Source organism: Equus asinus, chromosome 2 (assembly GCF_041296235.1).
Source record: "Equus asinus isolate D_3611 breed Donkey chromosome 2, EquAss-T2T_v2, whole genome shotgun sequence".
Classification (NCBI taxonomy): domain Eukaryota; kingdom Metazoa; phylum Chordata; class Mammalia; order Perissodactyla; family Equidae; genus Equus; species Equus asinus.
In genome coordinates, this window is record NC_091791.1 from 77,403,045 (window position 1) to 77,430,740 (window position 27,696).

General features: G+C 57.0%; 1 protein-coding gene across 7 annotated transcripts in view; it reads left to right on the forward strand.

Moving 5' to 3' along the window:
• The window catches only part of RASGEF1A (RasGEF domain family member 1A), an 81,798-nt gene that overhangs the window by 23,482 nt on the left and 30,620 nt on the right, over nt 1-27,696 (forward strand). The window contains exon 1 of one of the 7 annotated variants that reach the window (XM_044758188.2): nt 23,016-23,125. The exons of 4 other annotated variants lie outside the window; for them this stretch is intronic. In XM_044758188.2, coding sequence (XP_044614123.1) covers nt 23,108-23,125 — 18 coding nt within the window. In that variant the 5' untranslated portion in view covers nt 23,016-23,107. Of the gene's footprint in view, nt 1-23,015; nt 23,126-23,644; nt 23,705-27,696 lie in introns of those variants that run through there. 2 more of the 7 variants (XM_014841477.3, XM_070491906.1) reach the window with 2 other exon arrangements.

Sequence of the window (27,696 nt, forward strand, 5' to 3'; positions counted from 1 at the left end):
GGGGACTTCCCAGGAGGGTGCTGGAAACTCCAGCACCTCCTGGTTTCCTCTCCAAATGCCTGGGAATGTGGTGGCCTCTGCCCAGGAGGAAAGTCCCCAACTTTCCCTGCTGGGTGCTGTGGCCATGGCTGTGGGGTGCAGGAGCCTCCAGTGGCACTGGGGGTGGGGGCATAGAGGACTCACTCTCCTATCTGTATGGGACAGTGCCACCAGCCCTACCTGGGCATCCTATGTGGTCAGACCCCAACAGGGACATCCCAAGCATCACTTGTGTCATTGTTAGAGTGCCATGAAGAGGCTGCCTTTTTTGGTCCCTCCCTTTAGCTACAATTTTGGGGACTCCAGGGAGAACCCCTGCTTGAAGCTCACCCCACAGTGCCCTTGAGCTACAGCAGTGGTTCCCGACTTGCTTTCGCAATAAACACTCTGCTTAGGAAACATAGCCTTATGGAGGGGCCCCACCAGAGTAACCACTGAACGAGGTGCCTGCTGGACCTCCCAGCAGCACCATCCCCCTCCTCCTCCTGCAGCTCAGGGACCAAGAGACCTGGAGTCACAATGGTGTGACCTGGGTGTGAAGGTGTCAGTTCCGGCCCGCCAAGGAGGAGATGCTGATAGGACTAGACTAGACATACAAGGGAGGGAGGGAGCCGGAGCGGGTGGCCAGCAATGCCGTTGTGAGCCCTGAGCTGGAAAGGATAGGATGGGAAGGATGAGGCAGGAAAAGCAGCAGACCACAGACTGCAGCCCAAGGTCTGGGCCAGGCTGATGGAGCCGAAGGAAAGGGATCTGTTAGGGGAGGCCTGCCCTGGGCAGGAGTGGTGTGGGGGCAAGGACAGCCCCAGCACCTTGCTGTGGGAACAGCCCAGGGAAATGTGGCTTCAGCGGGCACCATGGCAGATCCAAAGAGGCAGCAGCTGGGGGCCGTTGGCATGCGGAGGATCAACAGCCCCTCACAGCTATCTTGGTGCCATTGTCACAGTGGGGGTACCCCGAAAGGGCCCTGAGGGCAACCTCCCTCCCGTGCCCACTGCTCTCTCTGCATCCCCTCCAACTCCTTGGAGTCCCACATTGGGTATTCTTGTCCAGCTCACTTCCTCCTTGGACAGCTGGGCTCATGGAAGGCATTTCTGGAGGGATGCACATTCACTGGGTACCCAGTGTGCCGACCCCTGCCAGGTTCCAGCACACATGTTTCAGTCCTCACAGCAGCCTTGCAGGATGGGGAAGGGGGTGCCAGACCCAGGCCCTGCTCCTGAGGACAGAAGGGACAGGCAGGTGGAGCTGTCAGCTGTGTGCATGTGGTCGCAGACGGGCTGCTGGGCATGGGCAGCCTCCAGAGCCCATGTCCAGGTGAGCTTGTGCCATGGAGTCCAGGAGGCGTGTGAAGCCCCTTTCCAGGTGCCCCCAAGGCCACAGCCTCTCCCTCCGGTGCTCTGAAGCAGAGCTGTTTGCCATGGCCCCAGGGATCTGCGCAGGGTGGTTACCCTCACAAATCACCACAAACTTAGCGGCTTCGATAACACATCCTTATCATCTTACGGTCCTGTGAGTCAGAGGCCAGAGCCGTCTCAGCGGGCTAAGATCAAGGTGTGGCTGGCCTTCCTCTCTGGAGGACGTGGGGGAAGATTGTTTGCTGTTCATCCAGGTGTTTGTTCCACCTGCTATAGGACTGAGGTCCCCATTTCCTGCCGGCTGTCAACTGGGGGCCCCTCAGCTCCTAGGCCTTGCACATGGCTCCCTACGCCACAGACCCAGCAGCGGGGTGTCGGATCCGTATCTCTGACCTACCCTGTTGTCACGTCTCTTTCTCTGACCATAGCTGGGAAGGCTGCCTAATTTTATGGACTCATGTGATTCAACTAGGCCCACCTAGATGATCCTCCTCATAGCAAGAGCCTTAATTTAATCATGTCTGCAAAGTCCTTTTGCATTGTAGTCTTTTTACCAAAAGTCCCTTTTGTCAGATTCACGGTTATGGGGATCAGAGTATGGGCATCTTTGGGGACCATACACACTGTTGAGAGCCTGGTCCCTTCCGTGGGGCATCAGGGAAGCCTCTCTCAGAGGGGCCTTGGGCAATCACAGCCCAGGGCAGACATGGTTGGGGCTCCCCTGCAGCCAGCCTCCCTGGTTTGAGAGGATCAAGCCCCAGCACCCCCACCATGCCACAACCCCCCAAAGTGGGCCTTTCTCGGGGCTGGGTGTGCGATTTCCTGTCTGGGGGATAGACACCAGACAAGACATGGTGGTCTCTCCCATGCTTGGGCTCCATGTGAACTCGGTGGTCCTGAGGGCAGGGGGCTGCGCCCTGGGAGGAGAGTTTGGGAGGCACATTTGCCTGCACGTTGTGCAGGTCCTGTGGGGGTTTAGAAGATGAGCAGTCGGGGGAGGGGGAGCACCTGCTCAGGGCAGGGAGCCTGTGATGGGGGTCGGGAGGCTCCCCGGGGGTCTGCTTTCAGGGTGTTGGCACCCAGAGAGCCCCAACCAGCCACCCCTGCCACAGGGCAGGAAGGGCAGAGTCCCTGCCTCAGCCAGTCCTGGTCCTTCCTGCAGGCGAGTCTCTGGACACACGGTGAGACGGAGCCCGCAAGCACGCTGCAGAGGTGCTTGCTCAGCGGTCTACTTGATTCAGGTGGTCCTTGCAGCCCGAGCCCAGAACGGGCCTCCTGTAGTGCTGTGCAAGGTCCCCAAGCTTGGGGCAGGAGAGGGGAGAAGAGACCTTCCAAAAAGCAAGAGCACTGTGGATGCTTCATGTGCGGCAAGAGATCTGAGTTCAGCAACTTACCCAGGCCAAGCCACCTTAGCCAACATGGGATTTGAACCCCTGCTGGGGGGTCTGACTGAGGCCTGCCTCCCCACCCCCTGCCACGATGTCCATCCATTGTCTATGTGCACGGGCTGCCCCACTCCACCCCACCTCCATGTGAATGTTCTGTGAAGCCCAGTATCCCTGCCTGGCGGCCCTCTAGCCACAGCTTGTGTACTTTTCCCTCCCTCCCCTTCTAGAAAGGGCTGCTGGATGTTGAGCCTGACCTGTCTTGAGGCCCGCCCCCCCACCCCACCCCACTGTCAAAGCCCGTGACTCTTGGGGTTGAAATCCTCTGCCTTCACCACGCCTGGCTTGGGGAGAGTTGGGTCTGCTCCGTCTTGGGTGCCCTGCTCCACCTGTTGACGCCTTTTGACATGGAAATGTGTCCCCTGATGTAGAGAGTGTTTGTGTTGGGGGGCAGTGCCATGCACACGCATGGGAGGGATGCCCTGGTCAGCTCCGTCTGCTCCTTGGAGCCTGATCTGGGCAAGTCTCTGTCTGGGCCTTCGCAGCATCAGTGGGGACAGGTGCCCCTTGTGTCCCCATCCAGAACTCTGACACCATACTCCATGGCCAAGGCCAGGTGGAAGCTCGGTGCCACTCCCTTGTGTCCTTGGGGGTGCTGCTATCACCCAGCCAGGGACTCCCTGCTGCCTGTTCCCACACTGTCAGCCATCAGACATGTCGTGGGGACTCCCGTGGCACAGCACCTTCACCACTGTCCTCTGAACCCGACGATAATGAGAGGAAACTAATACTGTGAGGGTTGGGGGGCTGGTCCAGGCCACTCTGCCAGAGGCAGAGCTGGCCCAGAGCACGGCTTCTGTTCTCATCCAGCAGGACCCTGTCCACCCTCACGGTCCAGGCCAGGCTCAGAGACAGAACCCAAGGTGCCCATCGGGCTGAGCAAGGTCGCTGAGCTGCGAGTGCTGAGGCAACGACCCAGATTTCTGACAGTCCTGATGGGACTGAGGCTCTGCAGCCACCGCACCAAGCACATTTCACAGTCTGCTCAGGGTTCGCACAATTAACAGGACTGTGCTGTGTGTCCCGGACACGTTTGGAGGTGAGATGGCACAGCTGTGGGCTCTGGGTTGACATCTCAATTTTCACAGCTGCCTGCGTCCATCACACATGCCGACGCCTCCTGCTCTGTTGCAAATGAGGAACAGTATATCAGTCTTTGTGGCTTTTTCTTTTCTTTTCAATACATGTGTGGGTGTGTTCCTGCTCCAGCGTTGGTGCCTCCGGGAGAGCTCCCTGTAAAGCCCCAAACCACGGGATAGTGAGGGGGCAGCCTGAGAGGGGGCAGCATGCAGCAGCACCCCACACTGGGGAGACTAGGGGACCTGCCTCCGAGCCCACCAGGACACTTCTCCAAGTGCTCCACGGGGCTGCTACAGGCTGATCCATGCTGCGTGCCGGGACTGGGGCAGGAAGGGAAACCGAGTCTCAGCAATGGGGTCACAAACAAGTGGAGCCAGGCCCCATCCCCAGAGCAGCCTCTTCCCACAGTCCTTCCTGTTGGATTTGTGGGTTTCTGGTGCCTCCCCACCTCTTGCCTCATGGGCTGGTGTCCATCAGAGGGGGTGACCACTGCCTTCTGTGTCCTGCAGCCACGGAGGTGCCCCCAGAACGCTGGGGTTTGCAGTGCAGTTTGCCCTGCCCTGTGTGACATCCAGGCCCTGCCAACTTTTACTCTGCTTCTTGGAGCAGAGGCCCCTCCTCACACTGTCCCAGCAGATGCTCATCAGGCTGCAGGTGCCCTGCCAGCAAGTCCTTGCCCAGGACCAGGCATCTCAGTTCCTTGAGGGCTGTCCCGCCCCAGCTTCTGGCCCTCTCTTTCCCCTGCCGTAAGGAAGCTGCCCTCGGCCGGGCAGCAGGTGGGAAAACAGCTGAGTCAGATGCCCCTCAGGTGCCTTTGATGTTTTGGCCGGACCTAAGGGCTGGGCGAGGGACAGATGTAAACAGGAAGCCAACAGTGAAGAGACCTGCCTAGGGTATCTGGCCACCTTCCCCTGCTGGCTGCGCACCCACACCCAGGGGTTCTCACACCTGGCTGCACGTTAGAATCCCCCTCAAGCTGGTGAGAAGTATAAATTCCCAGGCCACATCCCCAGAGACTCTGGTTTAGTCAGCATGGGGGTGGAGCCCAGGAATCTATTTTGAGTAGTCTTGTTAGGTGGGCATGGGGGCCACTTTCTGGAACTGACTTATGCCAGACAACAGGCAGAAACTAGACCTCAGTCCATTCGGGCGATCATCTTGTGGTGCTGAACTGGGAGCCTGGTATTGGCCTCACCCCAGCTGGGAATTGTCAAAGCTGCTTGACGTGTCCTGTGGTGGGGACCCCTGCCCTCTGGGGTCTCCCTCAGGCCTGACCTCTGCCTCATCTGTGGTTGTGCAGTGCCGAGAGGAGGTGCTGGGCTGGGAGTTGCACCTGCCCTCTCGATTGCACATCAAACACTGCATTTTCTAGAAGAGAAACCGAGGTTCAGAGAGGTGAAAGGCTCATGCCAGCTCACTCAGTTGGCAACGCAGAGCTGGGGACCTCAGCAGGTGGCCAGGCCCTGCTGTGTGCACTGTGCTGCCTCCCTCAGGGCTTTGCCTGAAGAAGGCACTGAATAAGCCTGCTTTAAAAATAAACTTTAAACGCATAAATGGAAACATCCGCAGAAGCACTTTCACCGAGAGATTAAGGAACAATCAGAGCCTGGAGCCACCTGCCCCAGCAAGGCCCCTCAGTCTCAGGACATGGCCTCCTACTCCGACCCCCTCCCCCACCCCTCCAACGGGATCCCTGCCCAAGACCCTCGACCTCAGTCCCTTGAGGGCAGTGGGGCTCACTGAGAATGTCAGCCCAGATTCCTGGGGATTGAGAGTGAATTGTTATGTGCCTTCTGTCTCTTTCTAAAGAAGGTTCATTCGCAGCAGAAATCTGTAACAGCCTGAAGGAAGGCCGGGCCCACGCTGGGAGCCTGACAGCAGAGCAGGCAAGCTCATCCGCCTCTGTCCCCTGTTCTCATTCCTGTGTCCTTCCTTCCCACTGCTCGCAGTCTCCTTCCCCACACAGCGGCCCCCCTGTTCAGCAAGACATGGAGGTGGGACTCAGGCCACACTGCAAAGGGCACAGCACACAGCGGCCGGGGGGCTCCCTGCGGGCTCAGCCCATGGCTTCGAGCGCCTCTTCTAAACTGGAGGCCACGTGGTGTGTGGCAGGCGGTTTCAAACTTTCTGTAGCAGTGAAGTCCTTCTTCAAGTGAAAGAAACCCAAGATAATGCAAAATAGATCAAAGGGAACCAGCTCTATTTGAAGGGAGGTGGGGAAGGCGGCTGTGAGTCTGGTCTGGGAGACTGGCTGTTGCAGGATGGTCCCAGGAATAGTACAGCTGTGTCCTGGGAAGGGCTCGGACAGAAGGCTCCTGACCTGTGAGCCGTGCCTGGGAGCGGGGAGGCCTGGGGCTGGAAAAGCATTCTGAGCAGAGGAAACAGGCTGTGCAGGGCCCGTGGGAGAGGGAGCAGAGCCACCCGACAGCAATGAGTGTCTGGGCCTTGCTGGCCAAGTCACCAAGTTTTGTCCTCCTTGAAGCCATTGGAGTGTTTTAAGAAGCTAGGGCAGGCAGAAGCCACACATATGATTCCATCTGTAGGGAGGTTAGCAGATGGGGAGGGGTGGGGTGGGGCGTGGCAGTGAAACAGGGGCAGGCTGGGAGGTCAGTGCCATTCCCTGGGGGAGGAGGGATGGCTGCTTGGACTAGGGCGTGCCAGTAGGGACAGACAGACAGACGGGACGTGGTCAGACATGGGGAATACAGAGCAGGCAAAGCTGCTGGGATGGGTGATGGATTGGATATGGGGCAGGGGCAAGGGCAGGGTCTTTGCAGTTCTTGGTCCTCAGCTGTAGCATCCTACTCGTTATGTGGATACAGTTTCTCAAGTCTCTCTCTTTTACACTTGCTTCCTCTAAGATTTCTCTTGTTACTTAAAGTATCTGTTTTCTCTGATTCTTCCCTTGGCCATTCGGCCTCTGGGTTTCATGCTGTTCATTCTTCTCTCTGGCCTGTTTATGCCTCCTGGACTTGGGGCTGTCTGTCCATTTTCAGGAGGGGGTCTAGGGGCCGGCTGAGCGCTTCTTCTGCTGTGTCGGGGTTGCACTGTATTGCGCAGTGTCTGGTCCCTGCGTGGAATTCCCAGGCAGAAACGGTGTGGTGAGGCGGGGCATGTCAGCACTTTGCTGTAAGGCGAGTTTGGGGCAGGGGGCTGGCTGTCAGCCACCACTCAGTGCCAGGGCTTGGAGGGCTTCCCACTGGGCTCCACACTGGAAGCCTGCTTAGAAGACAACTCTCCATACGGGGTCTGCCCTGCCTCCCAGCTGGGTAATGACCTGGCGGTGTCCTGTGGTGGGGGGCGGGGTGAGCCCTCCTGGGCAGCCCTCCACGTGCTATTTTGTCTACATGCCCACTGCGCCCCTGAAAGGCGGGGTTTCCTGCTGGGGCTTTTCTGTGACTTTGTCCATTCAGCTGCTCCCCATCTGCCTTCTGTTTTCCAGAAGTGTGAGTCACTCTTGTCCACCACGACCCACCCTCTTCCACAACTTTTCCTTGGTGCTCTTTTATTTCATGGAGGTTGGGAAGGGTGGAAAGCAAATGCCTGTGCTCAGTTCACCATCTTGAACTAGAAGTCAGAAGAATTTCTTCCTATAGAAAGTGCTCTTACAAATCTATAGATTCTGTTTTTTCCTCAGGCCTAAAGCCATGGTGGCATCCTTGATCTCCCTCTCTCAAAACCCACATCTGATCAGTGAGCGAATCCTGTCCTCAGTAAAGTCCAGAGTCTGCCACCTCTCGCACCCTGCACTGCCGCCTCCCAGTCCAGCCACCCGCCCGAGCACGTGGATTTTTATAGGAGCCTCTAACTGGTCTCCTGCTTTGGCCTTGCCCCCTTGTCTCCCTAAATCAATCAGAGTGGCTTAAATTAGATTGTGTCATTCTCCACTCAAACCCTCCAGTGGGAAGTAGAAAGTGTGTGGTGGATGAACGAGGCAGGGAACACCGCAGACAGAGAGACGCCAAGGGTCTGAAGAGGAGCCCTGTCCTGGGGCGTCCACCTGGAACCTGTGATGGAACCTTACTTAGAAACAGGGTCTTTGCAGATGGAATCAAGCTAAAATGAGGCCATACTGGATTGGGTGGGCCTTACAGCCAATGACTGGTGTCCTTGTAAGGAGAGAGAGACACGCACAGAGGGAAGAAGGCCATGTGACGATGAAGGCAGAGACTGAAGCCATATATCCACAAGCCAAGGAATGCCTGGCGTTCCCGGCAACCTCTGGAAGCTCAGAAGAGGCGGGGAAGGATTCTCCCTAGAACCTGAGAGGGAACGTGGCCCTGCTGACACCTTCATTTCAGGCTTCCAGCTCCCCAAGCTGTGAGAGAATATGTTTCTGTGTTTTAGGCCACCCAGTTCATGGTAGTTTGTACGATGACCCTCAGAAACGAATACAAGCCCTTATCACAGCCCGTTCTCACCCCTTCCCACCCTCGCGCCACCCTCGCGCCACCCTAGCAACACTGTGGTGGAACAGGCCGGTTCCTTGAACAGGCCACATGTGCTTTGGCCCCACGGCCTTTGCACTTGATGTTCCTTCACATCCACACAGGTTGCTTCATTCAGGTTGTGCTGAGAAGTCACCTCATCGGAAGGGCCTTCCCTGAGGGCCCCAGGTGTACGCCTAGGCCGTTCTCCCCCATGCGCTCCTGGTCCTCGGCTGCTCTGCTCTCCCGCGGTACTTCCTGCCAGCTGGTGTGTACTCGCTGGTTTAGCGTCTGTCTTCCCTCTTGTGTAAGCCTCACGAGGGACAGGGCTTTGTTGATTGTGTTTATGACTGTGTTGCCAGTGCCTAGAACAGTGCAAGGCACATGCTCAGTATGGAATGACTGAACGAATGAATAAGAAAAAAATCCACAAACCACTTGAATAAAAGGGAAAACTCCAAAACAGACAACTGAAGAAAAAAGGACCTTTTTACCTCAGTCTCACTCACAATTAAAGAAACACAAATTAAGTCTGCACTGAGATCGTTCTCACCCATTAGATTGTAGTGAGTGTCAGGGGAATGAGTGCTGTCCTGGGACTGTAACTTGGGCCATATCTTTTCTTCTTTTTTATTTTTATTAAACTTTTTTTTTTTTTTTTTTTTTTTTGCTGAGGAAGATTAGCCCTGAGCTAATACCTGTGCCAATCTTCCTCTACTTTATATATAGGATGCTGCCATAGCATGGCTGATGAGTGGTGTAGGTCCACGCTGGAGGTGCAAACCCATGAACCTCGGCTGCCAAAGTGGAGCATGCCAAACTTAACCACTACACCACAGGGCTGGCCCCTCTTTTCTTCTTTTTTAAATTGAAATATATAATTCATATAACATAAAATTGACACTTTTAAAGTGAATAATTCAGTGGTTTTTAGTATATTCACAGGGTTGTAGAACCATCACTGCTATTTCTGGTACATTTTCATTACCTCAAAAAGGAACCCCCATAGCCGTTAGCAGCCACTTCCCCTTCCCCACCTGCCAGCCCTTGGCAACAACTATCTAGTTTACGACTCTATGGATTTGTCTGTTCTGGACATTTCATGTAAATGGAATCATACAATATGTAACCTTTTGTGTCTAGTGTCTCTCTTAGCATGGTGTTCTCATGATGTTGTAGCGTGTACTTCATTCATCTTTGTTGCCAGGCAATATTCCATTGTATGGATATACACATTTTGTTTGTCTATTCATCAGTTGGTGGACATTGGGTTGTTTCCACCCTGTGGCTAGTAAGAATAATGCTGCTGGGAACGTTTGTCTACAAGTATGTGGGCAGAAGCTTTCAAATATCTTGGCTGTATACATAGGACTGTAATTGCTGGTCACTCTATGTTTAAAATCTTAAGGAACTGCCAGACTGTTTTCCAACCAAAGTGACTGCACAATTTTGCATTGTCACCAACATTGTACGAGAGTTCCAACTCCTCAACAGCTTCATTAACACTTGTTATTATCCATCTTTTTTGTTATAGCCATCCTAGTGTCTGACCCCACCCCACTATACCTTCTTTGGGCATCCCCAGGAGGTAGCACATCTCCCAGAGTTTTCCCTGTTCTGGGAAAACCAAATGAGAAGCGACCTAGACAGGTTTGTAACAGGGCACAGCGCTTTACAGTTGTCCAGCTGCTTTCAGGCTTCCTGGGCCCTCTCCACAGAGTAGGGAGGGCACGGGGCCCAGGTTCTCACAGCGAGTCTGGCCTCTCCAGGACTGATGCTCAGGATAGCCCCTGCCCCTCGCCTGGCTAACCTGAGGGTGCCCAGAGGGCAGGCGACCTCAGCCTCCACCTGGTCCAGCCCCCACCCCGGGCAGGGAAACTGAGGATAGAGAGGGCACAGGAAGTGAAGGCAGCACCATCTGCTCCCTTGGAGGGCCCGGGCCAGCCATCCTAACAGTGGCGCCACAGTGGACACCAGCAGGGGCTCAGTGGACGTCCAGCAGGCAGGAAAGAGGGATTCCACCTGGGACCCACGAGTGCTGTCCCTTTAGAGCCAGAGGCAGGGGATACGCAGATGTGGAAGGCCGGGTCCCATGGCCCCATGTGGGCCCCAGGCATGTTCTACCCCCACTGGGGTTACATGGCCCTAAGGACCAAGGATTAGGTGGTGGATGGGGCAGCAGCAACAGCACTGCTGAGTCCTTCCTGCATGGAGGCCACAAGCACACAATGGGGGCATGCTGTCCTCTGGGAGGCTCCAGCACAGAGAGGGTAGCAGTGGGAGTGGGCCGGCCCCCAAGCATCTCAGCCCTCCTGCCAGGCCCATCCAACCTGCCTGCCCAGCAGCCTCAGGACTCCGCTCTGGAGAATCAGAGGTGGCCAGCTGCAGGGTCCTTAGAGAAACTGAGACCCACAGAGGGGCAAGGCTTGCCCAGGGCCCCACAACAAGCCTTATGCCCCCCGGCTAGTGGGGCCAGTCCACTGCCTGAACACAGAGCCCCGTGCCATGCGATGGCCCGTGCGAGGCCTGTTCCACAGTCACTGGGCTGCCCCTGCATCCCTTCATCTTGTGCCAGGAGGAACTATTTATGGATTCCAGCATCTGTTTATTCTTGCAGAAGCATTTTTGAAATATTGAGATAACCAAAGTCCACACAAGCCATGCTTGCATTTCCAAAATCATACTGCAGGCACTTGGACTCTGCCCAGGAAGAAAATGCCAGCAGCCCAGAGGCCAGCCCCCATCGGTGCAGGGAAAGATTCCGGGGACAGGCAGGCCCTGGCTTGGGGTTTTGAGGAGAGAGGCGGGACCCTGGGTGGTCTTGGGACATCTTCCTGGGAGTGGGGGATGACACAGACATGGGAAGACAGTGGTTCCCTTGATTCCAAGAGAAAGAGGGAATAAGTATGCCCAAGCTGCCCCTGGGTGGTTGTGGATTTCGAGAGGTGGGGAAGAAGTCAGGATTCACACCCCGAATTCACTCCACCCTAATGGCCTCAGCTCTCTTTCCCCTTTAAAAATGGAAAAAAGCCTTGATCTGCAAAGTCAGCCCTCCCCTGCAGGGGATCCTCATGCCCCCTGGCGGAGGGCCGATGCTGGACTTGCCCTCAGCCCTGGAGGAGGGCCAGCAGGGAGGGTGGCCAGCCCCGTGACGCAGCCCTTCTGCTGTGCACATGGCTAGACTTGGTCTAAAACAGTGAAGTGCTTCCATCCAGCTGGGAAATTGTTACTGCTGGGTCAGCCCAAAGGAGTTAAAGCTGCACGGGGACTGTTCAGGGCCTGAGCGGGGCATGGCGTCAGAACCCCACAAGGCCTTCCATAACAAGTGTGGAAAACTCTTAGGTACCGTGTATCTCCCTCTCCCCCACCCGCCACTTGGCCGCTCTGCTGAGCTTCTGGAGAATTCTCAGGACAGCCATAAGTGTCCAGGTATCTCTCACTACAGGCCCCTCTGTTAGTCTCTCTGTGCCTGGAAGGCACTGAGCTCCTATCAGCCTCAGGGCCTTTGCACTACTGTGCCCCCCCACAGGCAGGCCCTTCCTGGTGACTTTACGGGACGGCTCCCACCCAGCAGCGCAATCCCCATTCCAGGCTCACCTCCCCGGGAGGCCTCCTCTGACCACAGGCTCTATGCCATCGCCTTTCTCATCACCAGCTGTGTTTTGCTCATTTGTTTACTTGTTTACCATTCCCCTACACACACCCTGAGAGCAAACTCTGAGAGCAGGGACCGTGTCTCTGAGAACATGGCACATAGTAATGTTCATTAACTTTTAAAAAATGAATAAGTGAATAGTCTAGGAATGCAAATTATTAGCCAATTGTTGAAGAACCCACCAGTGAGGAGCTGCAGGAGGGATGCAGATCCAGGGCCCTGTGTGCCTCCTTCCTCCACACCCTCACCTGAAGCAGACATCACCAATCTAACACAGAATGTTTGATTCCATGGAGCCCAGACACGAGCTCCAATCTTCATAGCAAGGCCCTCCAGGGAGCCACTTACTCTTCTTGAGAGGTGGTGGGAGGAAGACTAGGGCATAAAGTGCATGTCTTGAGTGGGCTGGCAGTCCAAGGGCAAGGCCCTTGAGGATGCTCCAAGAGTCAGGAAGGCTTCCTGGAAGAGGTGACAGGGTGGGCCTGAAAGGCATTGTGGGCAGAGGGGGAAGGAGAAGGACAGTTTGGAGGGTGGGTAATAATATAAGCCTTGGAGGTAAGAATCCAGTGGACACGTCCCCAAGACAATAAAAACCAGCTTGTTTGAAGAGGAAGGTGCATGTCAGGCTGGCTCAGAGGGCCCACTTGCCTGCCCCCAGCCAGCTCCTGCAGCATGTCCCTGCCTCGCACCAAGCAGAGCCTTCTGGTCTGCCAGCTGGGGAGAGAAGCTAGCAGGATGTAAGGAGAGGAGGAGAATTGGTGAGCACTGCTGAGACCATACGCCAGAACACATTCCCAGTGGGTGCCCGGGGGTAGGGGACTCTTCCAGGTTCCTTATGACAAAGAGTGACTGGAGGTGTCTGGAGGGTGCTGCACCCATGCACTTGTGCCGCTGCGTGGTGATGCACCATGCAGCTGATGCAGCCTTTCCTGACGCCCAACCAGTAGGGTCCCCAGACTTCTCTGACTGTCCATGCCACCCCCACTGCCCTGGGTACCCTCCCAGCCTTGGTTGCACCTAGCTGGCGGGAGCAAGTCTCCCTTCTCCAGGAGCCTGTGAAGGACCTTGAGGGTGAGTTCCCTGGTGGGCTTGCTGGTCTAGCACTGCCTCCCGCTAGGCATCCTCAAGAGGAGCACTGGAGCCTCGAGTCCTAGTTTTAGAAAAAGAACATGCATTGTGTAATGCTGATGACAGAGCCATTTACGCTCATTGGAGAAAATCTGGGAAACACTCGACAAGGATAAATGAAGAGAAGAGGTCAGCAGGGCACAGACACTGATTAACCTTTCCTTGTGTGTGTGCTTGTCTGTTGTATAGGCACACGCGCAAGCACGTGCACATGGATGCACAGGCACGTGCATGCTCGCACACAATGCATGCACACATGTACGCGCACACATGCATGCCTGCACAGTACACATGCCACTTGTGCGCTAAGCACACACATGTGCAAATACATGCACACAGAGACACATTCATGTACACGCCTACACACACATGGGTGCACTGTGCTTTAAACCAGGCCTGCTGCCAAGGAGGGGCTGCTCTCCTGTGGGAACCCATCTCTGTCATCCATTCCTCTCCTTTTTCTACCACTGACCTTGGCCTTCCCCCAACACACGTGCTAATACTCTGTGTTATGTTTAACATTGTTTTTGCAAATTTCACAGGTGAACATTGATGACTCGGGGCTTTTTGTTGCCATGAAGCAGTTTGCTCCTTCTTGATGGATCTTTTCTGCTTCTTCATGTGTGTGTGCCTCCTCCTCTTCCGGGGTTCTGAGCTGGAGGCTCTGCAGGGTGCGCAAGGACATTCACACTTTGTCCTTGTCCCACTTTGTGTTCTCAAGGCAGTCCTCCGCTCAGGTGATGGGGCGGGTGTTGAGAGTTTTGTGTGGGGAAGGGTCTTCCTCCGTCTTTCCTTTTATGTCTCCTGCCTTTGCTGCCCCAGCGGACACTTTCCTCAGGCTCTTTATGGGAGCCTGGTTACATCATAACCTACTTCATGGGGGGGAAGTCACCTGCCCCGGCCCCTGCCTGCCTGGGCGGCCCAGCACCCTCCTCCCTGTCCTCCCACCTCCAGCTCCATCCTCCAGCCCCCACGGCTGCCCTGAGCCTCACTGGGTCCTGCTGCCCTGTGCCCCTGCCCTGTGCCCCGGCCGTCCTTTCTTTGAGTGGCTCCTCACTGTCCCCTCTGTGTGTTTGCACTGGCTGACTCTCTGTCCTGTGACCCCATGTGGACCCTTGGCTGCAATCTGAGTTCTGATGCGGTCTCCCGGAGCATCCAGTCCCCACGCTTGCTGGGAGGCAGGATCCCTGAGGACAGGGCCTTTTTAGCAAGTTCTGGGGAGGTTTGGTCAGGTGTGAGAGCCCCCGTCTGGAGAGCACCTCCCAGCCCAGCGTTCCGGCCTTTCCTCCCACTCCTGTGTCTGTGACAGCTCCATGGTGCAGCTGAGTCCTGGATGGGAGGGTGGCCATGGACCCCTGGCCTGCAGAGCCAGCACAGAGCGGGCCCAGGACGTGACTTCAGGAAGAGCTTCAGGAGACACCTGTGTCCTCTTGGCCTCTAGGAGGTGGAAGCAGATGGACGGATTCACGGAAGCCTCATGTGAACAGACATTACGAAGCCTCTGTGGCACCTACCCCATCTCCCAAAGGAGCACGTTTGTGCACATGGAGAGTCTGATTCTCAGATGATTGAGGAGAGATGCACATTTACCGTTCTGGCCGGTGGCTCTGTTCCAGGAGCACCTGGAAGCAAGGCTGCCTCCACCCCGGCTTCCTGCCTGGCAGGGGCCTCTTCCAGGGTGGCCCTGCCCCAGAGGCTGCACTTGTGTGGGGCAAACACGTGGGCAGGGCCAGTGCCACAGAACCACAGCTGGACCAGGATGGGCAGCAGACAAAGCAGATGGCCAGCCAACACAAGGGGCATTAGAAGGGCCTTCCTCAGCCACTACAGGGTGTCCTGGAGCACTTGGGAGAAAGCAGCCCTGTGGTCAAACACCTCTGAGAAATGCTCTGTCCAGTGCTCCCTACAGAATGCAGCTGCCACACGCGCAGGTTCCAGGCTGGTGGGCGGCTGGACTGAGAGCCAGCACGCTTTCTGCGAGCCAGTATGCCCTGCTGGGGCAAGGGGTGCTTTTTTCTAATTCTCACGAAGGCACTGTAAGGACTAGAAGCATTTCCAGTGCTGCTCGGATCTACATGACACCGAGAAGCCCTGGGTGGAGAGCCCAGTGCTTACCCACGTTGATCCCAGAACCCAGCTCTCCTGCAGCCCTGGGGACCAGAGTGCCCTTGGGGAGCGCTGGCCGCAGGTCACAAGATTCCCAGGAGGCAGGCCAGCCCCTTGTTTGCACCACCTTGCTTTGCGGCCTCGTGTGGGCCCGAACTCTGCTCTGGGCCCAGTCTCCTCACCTGTGAGATGTGTGGAGATTGTGCTCAAACTGCATTGGTTTATGGGTTGGTGCAAACCCAGACAGCAGCTCCACCCTGGGGCACACTGCTCGGTGCTCCTTGTCAGGGTGACCGACGGGGATGGGGCAGGTGTGAAAGAGAGTAGGCTGGAGGCACCTGGGGAGTGACACCCTGGGATGAAGTGGAAGCACAGTGGTCTGGGGCATCTGCACTCACCCTTCCTCTGGCCTTCAGATGTTGACGGCCAGCTTCCCAGCTCCTGGATGGCTGTGCACCTGGGAACAAGGGCCTCAGGGCCTCAGTCGGCCTCCCTGTACAATGGAGAAAGGGAGGTGCTAATCCAGGTGGTCCCTCTCTCTACCCTCGCAGCTCCTGCCATGTTGTCCCTGATTCGGTTCACCAGACACCCCGCCTCTCTCCCAGCAGCCGGGACAATTGTGTGCCTACACATCCTGCATACTTTCCTCAGCCCTTGCCACCCTCCTGGGGACACCTTACAGCCTCCTCTGCCTGCATGAGAACCAGCATCCACCCAAATCGTATTTGGTTGTCAACATCATTTTGTGAGAAAGAACGTCATGAGTCCTATTTTTGAGTGAGGGACTGAGGCTCACAGAAGCTGTGACCTGGCCAAGGGCCGTCTGCTATGACATCACAGTCCAGGCAGCTGGCCATGAGTCCCAGGCACTTCCTACTTCACCACCAAACTCTCCTGGAGAGGAGAGGCCAGAGGACTGCTCAGCCCAAGGTCATGGGCCTTCAGAGGGCCCAGCCTCAGGATCTCTGTGCCCCAAGCCCTGGGACTCTGCAGGACTCAGAATTCTCACCTCAGACCTGACCTCCATGTGACACCCCAAGGTCAGCTTCCCTGAGGCAGAGCTTCCAAACCTGGAGGCTATATCCCCTTCACAAAGGGAATGTTCTCTCAGGACGACCAGCGCTGATTATGGAACCAGGCCCCTCAATGTCAGGGCGGCTTTTCAGCAGGGCCACACATCTGTGTCAAAGGAACAGGAACTTTTAGGGTGCAGCCGGCAGGTGGGGCCTCGCTGCTCCAGTCTGGCGGGCATCTGACTTTGGTGAGCAGCCAGCTTCCTCTGCAGCTTCTGCTGCTGGCACTTGCTGAGAGGCATGTCTGGGCTTCCTTCAGGGGTTCCTCTCCCCACCTTTCCCCAGGAGTGTCCGCTGCTCTCAGAAGATAAATGCTGGTGGCTGGTCACACACAAAGAGGAGGAGGCAACCTCACACCAGAAGCTGGCCCGGGCCAGGGAGTGTCATCCAAAGGGAAGCCTTGCTTCTGAGAAATGTATTTATTTCTTTGTGAGCAGGAGCCTGAGTGTGGCCTCTCTGGGGCCTTTGGGTGGGCCCATGCAAAGGGCTGGCGTGTGGCCTCAGAAGCCCTGGTGGTACCTGTTCACAGACCACCCTTGATCGGAGTCCTGGTCCCCAGTGAGCCGGCCCACCCATCCGTGGGTACCAGGGCATCAGCCCCCGGGCCCCTGCAGGCCACCCTGCAGGTTGCTCCACCTCTTCCTGGTGGTCTCCTCTGCTTCACGCTCTGCCCACCTCTGCCAGCCAGGACTGATGGGGACTCAGTGTAAAGGGGCAGCAGGACCCTGGGAGCATGCCCAGAGAGGAGCACTGCTAGGAACTGACCTCTGTCCCTTCCCTGGTGGGACGGGACCCAGAGGTGCTCTCACCCAGGCCCGCCTCTTTCTCTTCCTCCCTCCACAGCCTGTGTTCCACTGAAGGCCTCATCTGGCTGGAGGAAGGCCCCTCCTCCCTCTCCACTGCATTTTTTTCCTCTCGGGTGGCAGAAGCCAGGCCACAAGCACGGAGGGAGGGATTGTTCTCCTGACACGCCCCCAGCTCCCTTTCCAAAGGGCATGTTCTCTGATAGTCCAGCACCTCCTGGCACCCTTTGTGGGAGCAGGGTCCCCGTTCTGAACACCAGGATTTCTATGTCCTCCCAGCCTTGCCCACCAGGGCCACCCAGGCCCTTCCCCAGCCCCCAGGACCCTCTGGGTCTGGCCAGGCCCCCTGGGGAATTGTGCCATCTGGATGCAGACGCAGGACATCTGTAGAGTAGACAGAGAGTGTGAGTGGGAACCTGGCTGAGTGAAGGGTGGGTGTTTAGGGGCCTCTGGTCCGCGGGGGTGTTTCAGTGGTCAAGGGCTCTACAGGCCCTTCCAGGTAAGCATCCTGTTTTCCCAAGGTGGGTTCTGAGGCACAGAGGTGAAGTGGCCCCTGGCGACCCAGCACCGTGCCCGAGGCAGCCCTGTCTATGACCTGGGAGTGTGGGCTGCGTCCAGCCTGGAGGGAGGGCTGCTCCTTGCCAGGCCCTGCCATGTGTGTCTTTGGGGAAGGGCTGAATTCTCTGCCCAGCTCAGTAGGACATGGTGCTCTGTGCTGTGAGCTCCTGCAATCTGGCGGCTCACAGGCACACCTCTCTCTCATTAGCCCCATCGCTTTGCCTGCCCCTGCTGTTGGGGCCTCACCTAGCCCACCCTGCCCCTCAGTCCTCCAGCCACGCACTAGTCCCTGTGCATGGCGGGGTGGGGTGGGCATGGAGAGGGCTGGGCCAAGGGGAAGGGAGCCGTGCTGCGGGTACTGCGACAACACTGTGGTCAGCTAAGGTCCCTTCTCCACCTGCTTGGCTCCCAGTCTGTTGACAGGAAAGTGGTAACAGGGCCTGGGTGCAGGCAGCGGCACCATCCTGAGCAGTCTGTCCAGTTAGTTACAGTTAGTTACACGCCCAGTTGTATGTGTGTGACTAATTACACATGGAGCAGGCGGCTGTCCACTGATCTGTGATGGGTCAGCACAAAGGGGAGGGCCACAGTCAAAGGCAAGCGGTGGCTGTGGGGAGGGGCCCATTGAGGTTTCTGACCCACTGGGGCCTATATATTTAGGCAGAGCAGTAACCTCTGTGCTATGAGGGACCATCAGGAGGGTCAGCTGTCCCCTCCCCTTTTGCCCCTTCCACCTGTTGCTCTGGTGGTGCCTAAAACCAGTAGTGATTCGTTTGCTTAGAATATTATCCTCCAAAAGAGAGTATTCATGGGACAGTGGTAGGGAAATGCAGAGGCCTGGATGAGTCCCCCAGTGGATATCAAGTCGTGCCCAACTGGTCCAGGTCCCTTGGGGACAGTGTCAGCAGCTGAGAGAATCAGCTCCCTGCCCCTCCCGGGTGTCGGGCACACCGGCCATGAAACTCATGGTGTGATTGGGTGTGAGCGCCACAGGGTGACCAGTGACCCCTCCAAGAGTGCTGACCGGCACTCAGGCCACACAGTGTCCCCTGGGTTCTTGTTAAGCGTTCTTAGCAAGGGCCTCCAGTAGACCGTCGCTGAGAGCATGTGGCCGGGCCGTCTACCAGGGCAGCAGATAGCCTCTGGACAGCTCAAGCCCTCGGAACTAAACACTGAGGCATTTCTAGAGCTCACCAAGCACTTGATTCATTTTGCTTTGTGTTTGGCCAGCCACCCTGTGAGTTGAATGTCGTGAACCCTACTTCCTACTCGGGAAATAACTCAGAGAGGTGCACGCCTCACCCATCACACTCGGGTGGGAGCCAAAGCTCTGCCTGCACGGCTGCCCTGGTGATGGTGCAGCTGGTGGGGGGCGGGGTGGCCTCAACTGGGCAGTGTGGAGCGAGAGTCAGTGCAGGAAGCAGAGCCCAACTGTCATCTGCTCCGTCACTCTCGGTGCCCACTCCTGTGTGGTCCCACAGGTGCCATACAGACTTTCACCTGTGCCTGCTGGCAGCCTGGCCTCCCCCACCCAGGAACCCTAGCTTCTGAGGTCTTGGCCTCTGCAGGATCTTTGTCGTGATCCTTGTCAACAACCCCTGTGGGGCACTTGGTTTCCTGTGTCCTGTTCTGCAAGGTCAGTCACCCCACCTTAGGCCACCTCCCATCTTCCAAAACCAAAACCTTGCAGGCTGTACCTTTTTAAAGGAGGGAGCAGGCGTTTTCACCAGAGGGGCCGTTGGTCTTGGGGGAATGAGGAGAGGGAGGCCGAGACCCCCAGTGTCCCTAGAAAGCTCCTTCCCCCAAGCCAGCTTCTCTGAGGTGTGGCCCACAGTGGACTTGGAAGGGCCCTGGGGCTTGGACAGCTTTGCCCGCTTTGCCTAGGATGTTGTTTCTTATTTTTTTCTTTCTCAATTTTTTTTTAACATAAATTGTTTTGAAGTGTAATGTACATACAGAAAAGTGCATGAGTCCTAAGTGTTGCAGCTCAGTGAGTTTTCATGGGGTGAATACATGGGTCACGGGCACCCCGCCCCTGCAGCGGCCCCTGCAGAGCTGGTTGTGCATGGGATCCTGAGTAGATGTTCTTTTGTGCCTGGTTTCTTTTTGCTCCACGTGATGGTGGTGAGACTGGTCCTTGTGGGTGGTCATCTGCACCCATTTCCATTGCCTTGGGGTGCCCCCCTGAGTGAATACACCACAGCTTGCTGTGGAGGGTGACTGAGGGGCTTCTGTTTGGAGCCATAGTGAATAGTGCTGCTGTAAACACTCCTGGGTGTGTCTTTTGGTGTGAGTATGTAAGCATTTCTGGCACCCAGGGAGGAATTTCTAGGCCTGCATATGCTCGGCTTTCATAGGGACTATCTTCCCACGTGGCTTTACAGGTTCACACTCCCACCACCAGCCGCTAGGAGTTTCCGTTGCGCCACGTCTTGCCAGCACGTGGCATTTTCTGCCTTTTCATTTTAGCCATTCCGGTGGGTGTACGGCAGTGTCACACTGTGGTTTAATTTCCCTTCCCCGATGACTAATGAAACTCAATGCTTTTTTGTATGTTTATCACCTTTTCGGATATCCTTTTTTGTGAAGTACCTCTTCATGTCTTTTGTCCATTTTTAAAAAAATTAAGTCTTCTAACTTTTTAAAATCTGTATGAGTTCTTTATATATTAATTTGTTTGAGTCCTGTGCTGGATATACACATCTGTCTCTCTATCTGCTCATGTGTACAGAGACACACAGACACACACACACACTTATTCAATCGGTGTTGAGAGCCCCCATGTGCCAACATGTCACAGTCACTGCGGCACAGTCGTGAACAGAACAAAGGCCCTGTCCTCATGGGGCTTGGATCCTCCCCAGAGAAGACCAATAAATAAGGAAGTAGAAAGACTGTCAGACTGCGGTAACTGTGCAGAGAAATGTTCAGTGGGAGAGGAAGTGCGGGAGTGGAGGGTAACACTGTAAATATGTCACGGAGAAGGTGACATGTCAGTAAAGATTTAAGGGGGAGAGCCACTAGATGCCTGGGGAGCATGGCACGCAGAAGGAGGGCGGCAGGGTCTGCTAGGGGGCTGGCGCAGAGCAAACGAGGGGTGAGTGGGGTGGGAGGTTTCAAATGGGGTCAGGTCAGCAGAGCCTGGGGGGCCACTAGAATCTGGCTTTCATTCCACTGGGGGTTCTGGACAAAGGAGGGACAGGACCTGACTCCGGTTTTAATAGGGCCCCTTGGGCTGCCATGCTGAGGCAGAAATGGTGGAAGCAGGGAGACTAATTAGGAGCCTGTGGCAGTAGGTCCAGCCTCTTGTCCCAGTTTCCCATCTGTCCCAGGTGTCTGCACTCTGAGGACGTCCAGAATCACTGTCGTCCCAGAATCAGGCATCCCTGCTCTTTGCTCTGCCATCTTCCGAGCGTCCTCTAATGGCTGTGGGATAGATGCAGTGTTCCTGGCCTCACATCCAGCCCCCATCATCTGGGGTGTCTCTTCCTATGTGCCTTGTCTTTCCAGAAGGTCCCAGCGGATGTCCACTGGCCACACCACACCTGGCTTGTTCTCCACTTCCCTAAAGCTGACTCTGGCAAGGTAATGGGGTTCCTCTGTCAGTCTCCACAAGCCCTCCCTGCAGGACCTTGCTCCCTGTACCCAATCCCACCCCCAGCTTCAAGCAGGGGGACACCTGGCAGGAGTCAGCCCTGGCACGCCCATCTCCCCGCCTCCTTGGCACCAGGAAGCACATAGAGGTAATCATAAGTCAGCTGCAGAGGCCACTGTGAGCTTTGCATCCTCCAGCTAGCCTGAGATGAGACGCAGAAGCAGCAGGGGGAGGACAGTGTGAAAGCTTGGGGGGCTGATGTGCTGGCAGCTGGCAGTCCTGGCTATTTCTGCCTGGTGCCCCCTCCCCCACCACTGCCCACCCACGGGAGCAACAAGGCCCGTAGTCAATAGTGCAGGTGCTACAGCCGTCAGAGCTGGGTTTCAGTCCAGTGGAGAAAGTGGGAGTTGGAGTGGGCAGAGCTCCGAGGCAAGGACACCTGTCTCCAAACTCCTGCATCCTCTTGGGGGAGGCCGGTGAAGGGACTCAGCACAGCCCCTAATTCCTCAAGACAGAAATAACTGTCCACCAAGACAGCCTGGTGGCCCATCTTGCTGCTGGTAACAGAGCAGGCAAATGAGAAGGGGTACCTGGGAGGAGAGAGGGTTGTCTCACAAGGCTGCTGGGCAGCAGGCGGGGTGTGTGGGGGGGCAGCATCCTGGGACACTGACAGGGTCACCTCTGCCCATCCAGGCCCTGGGGCTTGCTCATGAGCTCTCCTGGGCTGGTCTCAGCTTCTCTCTGGGCATCCCCTCCCTTTAACATGCAAGCTGAGCATGTCGCTTGGTCCTCTCTAGTGGTGACTCCCCCAGAATCCTCCCCAGCTCCCTCTTCCAACTCAGCCTCTGGGCCCTCCAATACCAGCTCTCCCAGAGTGAGTGCTCTGCAGTCAGTCCATCTTTTCCATCCGAATTCTCAGAGCCTGGGTGGGGGGCCACTGCAGGAACACGGCGGAAGGGGAGACCCGTCACCTGACAGGATTCCTTCTGAGTGCTGGGGCTCCTGTGCCACATGCCAGGCCCGCCCCACGCCGTATCTCAGATGAGCCCTCTCACAAAATCGGCTGCCATGTCCCTCGTGTTCACTCAAGGAAGTGGAAGGACAGAGAGTTCTGAGTGACGTTCGAGGCCAGAGCTATATGTAGTAAGTGTTCCGTCAAGGGAAGCATTCAAACCAAACGCGGGCTAAGCGCCTGCCCGTAGCTCTGCAGTGGACATCGACAAAGAGGTGAGGGCGGGGAGGGGAAGAGAGGATCGAGGGAGGAGGTGGGGCACCGGGGGCTCTCTGTGAGCGGGATCTCACCAGCACAACCGCTCCCATCGCGCGCTGAGCCCTGACCCACACAGCGCCCCTACTCCTAATGGCACAGCCCGCCCGGCGCACGCAGCACAGACACCTTGGCCCCCCGCACTCCCGGCACCCCCAAACCCGGAGCTAGGCCGGTGCGCCCGGCCCAGGCGGTGCCCCTCGCCACGCCCGAACCCCAGGATCTTCGCCGCCGCCCTCCAAGCGGCGCCCGGCCCCTCCTGTCCCTTCCCTCCCCAGCCCTGCTGCGCCGCGACCCCCGCGCCCCCCTCGGCCCCGCCCCGGCCCCGGCCCCGGCCTGGCCCTGGCCCGACCTCGCTGTTCGTCGGCCCCGCGGCTCAGGCGCACCCAGCCCCGCCCTGTGCTCCGGGCCCCGCCCCGGCCCCGCCCCACCGGAGGCTGCGAGCGGGAGGGAGGCGGGCGTGGGGAAGTCAGCGGGCGGGGTCGGGGGGCGGGGGCTTCCTCGCGCCGGCAGAGGAGCTGCCGCACGAGGCACGCCGGCTTTGCCGGGGGACAGCGCGGGGACCTGGCAGCCAGGATGTTTCTGGAGCCTCAGGTAGGGCTGCGGCTCGTGGCAGGTGCGGGGCGGCCGGTCGCGGAGGCAGCGACGTGGGCGCGCTCGCAGGGCAGCCCGGTGGTTGCGGCAGCACCGCGGAGCTGGGGGTTCCTCCGCCGCCGAGCTCAGGAAGGGGTGCTGCCCTCCCGGCGAGGAATGCGACCATCTGGAACATCTATGGCCGTGGCCGGAGGCAGCCTGTCCTTGGGAAGCACTCCCTCTACGTGTCCCCATTGGGGCACCTGTTGCCAGGTGGGCGGCGCCCGGAGCTCAGAACGGGTGGGCTGCTCAGGCTGCCACTGCCCTTTCTGGCATGGCCTGCAGTCGCCGGTGATTGTCTATGGCTGAGCGGCACCTGCAAAGCTGATAGGGACCCCTGTGGGGTGAACAGGCCCTGGAAGGCGGGAGACAGCGACCCCAGCAGCGCGCCGGCGGTAAAGTGGCCGCTCCGGGACGGGCTTGTAAGAGCCAGGATGACCCTGGATCCTTCCCCAGACTCGAGGATTCCAGAACCACTGTGTACCCTGGAGGAGGTGCCAAGGAGAGGAGGAGGTGTGCGATGCAGTGAACATGTGGGAGGTGTGTATGTGTGTATGTGCGATGTGTGGGCACGAGTGAGAGTAGGTGAAGATGCGGGCACGTTTATATACGGGTGTGTGAGAGCGGCAGAAGTGTGTGGGGCAGGATTGTGCCTGCGTGGGCCCACAAGGAGAGTGAGCTCCGAGTGGGGCTTCGGGGAGTGTGGACTCTAAGGTGAGGGGCAGCTTCCTTTCTACAGGAAAGGAGGCTGGGAACCTGTCCAGGAGTTAATCCTGAGCATGAGGCAGTGTCGCATTCCCATGGCTGTTTGTTCCACGGGTGCCTTCGAGGGGGACCTCCCGTTGTGGCTCAGGTGCAGTGTGGTTGAGCTGCAGCCTGCTGCTGCTGTTCCCCACCCCCTTCTCATGGAACTGACCACCAGCCCGGCACAGCCCTGGACCTCAGGCCCAGGGCACATGGGGGCGCAGAAGGGGCCTCAGCTGGGCTGGCCAGCCCTGGCTGTGCCAAAGAAGCAGGTCTTATTCGTTCTTTTGTTTGTTCACATGTTCAGCACACATTTATTGAGCACCTGCTGTGTGCAGGCACTGTGGATTCGGCAGGGACCCAAATACACCACTTATATTAGTATAGCACATGTCATGGAGCTCACCTTCTAGCTAGGGAGACAGGAGAAAAAGCCTGATCAGTAAATAAAATGTAGACTGTCGCGTGGTGATAAGTGCTAAAGAGCAAAACTGCAGCAGGGAAGAGGAATAGAGCATATCCTGGTGCACAGTCAGGAGAGTTTAGGTTATCTGCAGTAACAAAACAGGCCCCCGGTCTGGTGGCTTCCAACAGCACAGTGGAATTTTTGCTCACGTGCGTGACCATCGTGGGTTGGCATGCCTTCCTCACTCAAGATGCTGGGCTGATGGGTCCGCATGGCAGGGGGAGAGAGGCTCCTGCACTAGCATTTTAATGCCCCAGCTCAGTGCCACATGTCACTTCTACTCACTGCTCTTGAGCCAGATGAGTCACATGACCCCACCCAACCACACTACGACCTGTGGTGACAATCCTGCTCAGCCTGGCAAGAAGGGGCTGACACCTTTGGTGCTGAACATACTGACCACCAGTGTGTGGGTGCTGTTTGTACTTTGGGTACAGCGGTCAGGGGAGGCCTCACCATGTGTTACATGTCCATGAGGACTTGTTGGAGGCTAGCAAGGGAGATAAGTGACAGTGGGAGCAGAGGGACACGTAAGGAAAAGGCCAGGCAGGGCTTTGAAGAGGAAGCTGCCTGTGTGTCAAGGGCTAGACTGGAGGCCGGGTGTCACGAGCAGAGCAGGTAAGAGGTCAGTGGGGCCCACGCAGTGGCCCAGGGCCTCAGACCCAGGAGGTAGCAGTGGAGAAGGAAAGAAGGGCTGATTTGGACATGCTCTAAAGGTAAAGCAAGAGGCCTTGCTGGTGGCAGGGATGTGGTGCTGGAGATGGAGAGGAGGTAGGCTCATTCCAGGAAGGAGGGCGTTGTGCTCAGTGGAGACAGGAGAGGATGCAGGGGGAGCAGGTGGGACAGGCAGGAAGCAGGGACAGTTTGACAGCTCCAGGGGGATGCCACCTGGCAGTGGGATGGGCGCTCTGGAGTTCAGGCTGGCCTGGAGTACTCTGTCCTGCAGGTCCCTTGCTACCTCCTGGCCACGCTACCTACACCCGCCCCTGCTGGCTCAGGACAGCCTGGCCCTGGGCCCAGCCTACCTCCGGCACTGTACCTCCATCTTGCTGAGCCTGCCTGCTTGATGTAGGGGGCCTTCGTGTGAGCTCCACCAGAGGAGGGAGGGCAAGTTGAGGGGGCTACGGCATCTTGTGTTGACCTGGCTTCCGTGTGCACTGGGGGCTGGCCAGGGTGCAGGAGCACTGGGGACAGCACTGCCTGCAGATGCACAGGGCCCACAGTGATGCAGAGTCTTTGAGGGCTGGGCAGTCTGGGAGGGCCACCTGGGGGAGAGAGTCATACGTTGGCTTTGCGATGGGTAGAGTTAGACTCAGGGGCAACATGGCCCAAGATGGAGCTGGGGTGTGTGGAAGTGGCCTGCACCCTCCACATCTGGGCTCCAGGGGAGCTGCTGGTGAGTGAGCAGAGCAGGGTCGGGTCTGTTGGGACTTGGATATCAGCCAGGAGACCTGTTATCTCTCCATGCTCCTTCTTTCTTACCCCGCTGAAAAACCCCTGGTCATCCTTGGAAGCCCATCTCGAAATCACCTCCTTCAGGAAGCCCTCCCTGACTTCTCCCTACAGAGTTAGTTCCCCCACCCTCCTGCCTCCTCGGCACCCATAGCATACCCATAATCCCGAGTTGCTCACACTGCACTGTGGTGTTACATCTGCCTCCCCTGGCAGGCACCAAGGTCCACGGGTTCTTCCATTTCCAAGTGTATGGCCCAGGTCAGTAGGGCCTCATTGATGTTTGTTGGCAGAATCAGTGAGGAAGGAAGGAAGGAATAAACACAAAGGCTGGAAATGGCCTATGGAGACTGCCCAGTTTTGCCTCCCTGTTTACACATGGGGAAATTGAGGTCCACAGTGGCCGCGGCTTCCCTGAGTTCAGCCAGGAGGTCAGAGATCAGAGCTGGCTCCTTGATCTGATGCCTCTTCTATGCTAGGTTCTGGGCTGCCTGGGTCCCTGTGGGTTCCAGGACAAGGAGGAGCCCAGAGGCAGACAGATTGAGGGGCCCAGAGGTGAGCCATCAGGTGGGAGCACATGGACCACAGCACTGGGGTCTTGGGAGGAGGAAGGCAGGCAGAGGTCTCCACAGGGGCCCTTGGCTTCTCTCCCCTCTGCAGCCCTGCAGCTTCCAAAGGCTCTAGCTCCGTGGCCACACGGCTGGTCTGGCCGCGGCCAGCCATGCTTCTCAGCCTCCAGTGGAACATTGCCTCCCCCGCTGTCCTGCTCACAGTGCCTGCCGGGCTGGCCAGGCCAAGCCCACGGCATTTCCCAAATGTCAGTGTGGCTGCCACCACGAGCCGCCCCCTGCCCGTGGTGGGGCCAGCGAGTGTGAGTCAGAGGATCTGAGAGCCAGCTCACAGGTCTCCTTTAACTCTCACTGTTAAAGGAGGTCACTGTTCCAGTGGCACAAGTGGAGGCCGAGGCTCCGAGGTAGAAGGCTGCAGCAGCACCAGGAGCAGGGGAGCCCACCCCAGAGCCTGGCCTCCCTGGGGACAGTGGGGTCACATACCACTTGGAAGAATGACAGCAAGTTCCTAGAGGATGCTGGAAACCAGCAGTGCCCAGCCCAGAGGGCGGAATGGTGTGTGTTGTGGGTTCCTGGCCAGGAAAGGGGGCTGTGGGCTGGGTGGCTGACCTGGGGGGCAGAGCAGGCCCACTAGGGACAACGTGTCCCTGGCCAATGGTTGGGAGACCTGCAGAGCCAGGAGACCCCAAGGCTCGTAGGCACACAGCTCACCCCGTGTCACTGGAGTCAGCATTGCCGCATGTGCTCCACGTGGACTGAGTGGGGATGTCTTTGTGGATTGGGACACCTGTACCCAGGGGAGGTAGATAGGTGAGTATTGATTTAAAAAAAACGTATGTTAAGTAACTGGTAATTAAACTCTCTTATTATTTTAAACAAATTTTCAGTGTGGCTTCCTGGAAAACCCTAGAAATTAATCCCGTTACCTGCACAGAAGCAACATTGTATCTTTTCATTTTTAATGTGTCTTTTATTTATTTCTTATCTTATTGTGTTTTCTAGAAGGTGGAAGGCAACGTTAAATAATAGCATCCTCCTTGGCTTGATCTGCATTTTAATGAGACACCCTCTAATGTTTTACTGTTAAGTCTGTAATTGGCCCTAAATTTCGAATAGATTTTCTTCATCATGAACTCTATGCTCCATTCATACATTAATTGCTGAGAGTGTACACCAAGAATGGATATTCAGTTTTATCAGAGGCTTTCTTGTGTCTAGCAAAATCATCAAATTCCTTTCCTCCTTGGGCCTATTAATGTGTTGACTTATAGCTTTTCTGAACTAAATCATCCTCATGTTCC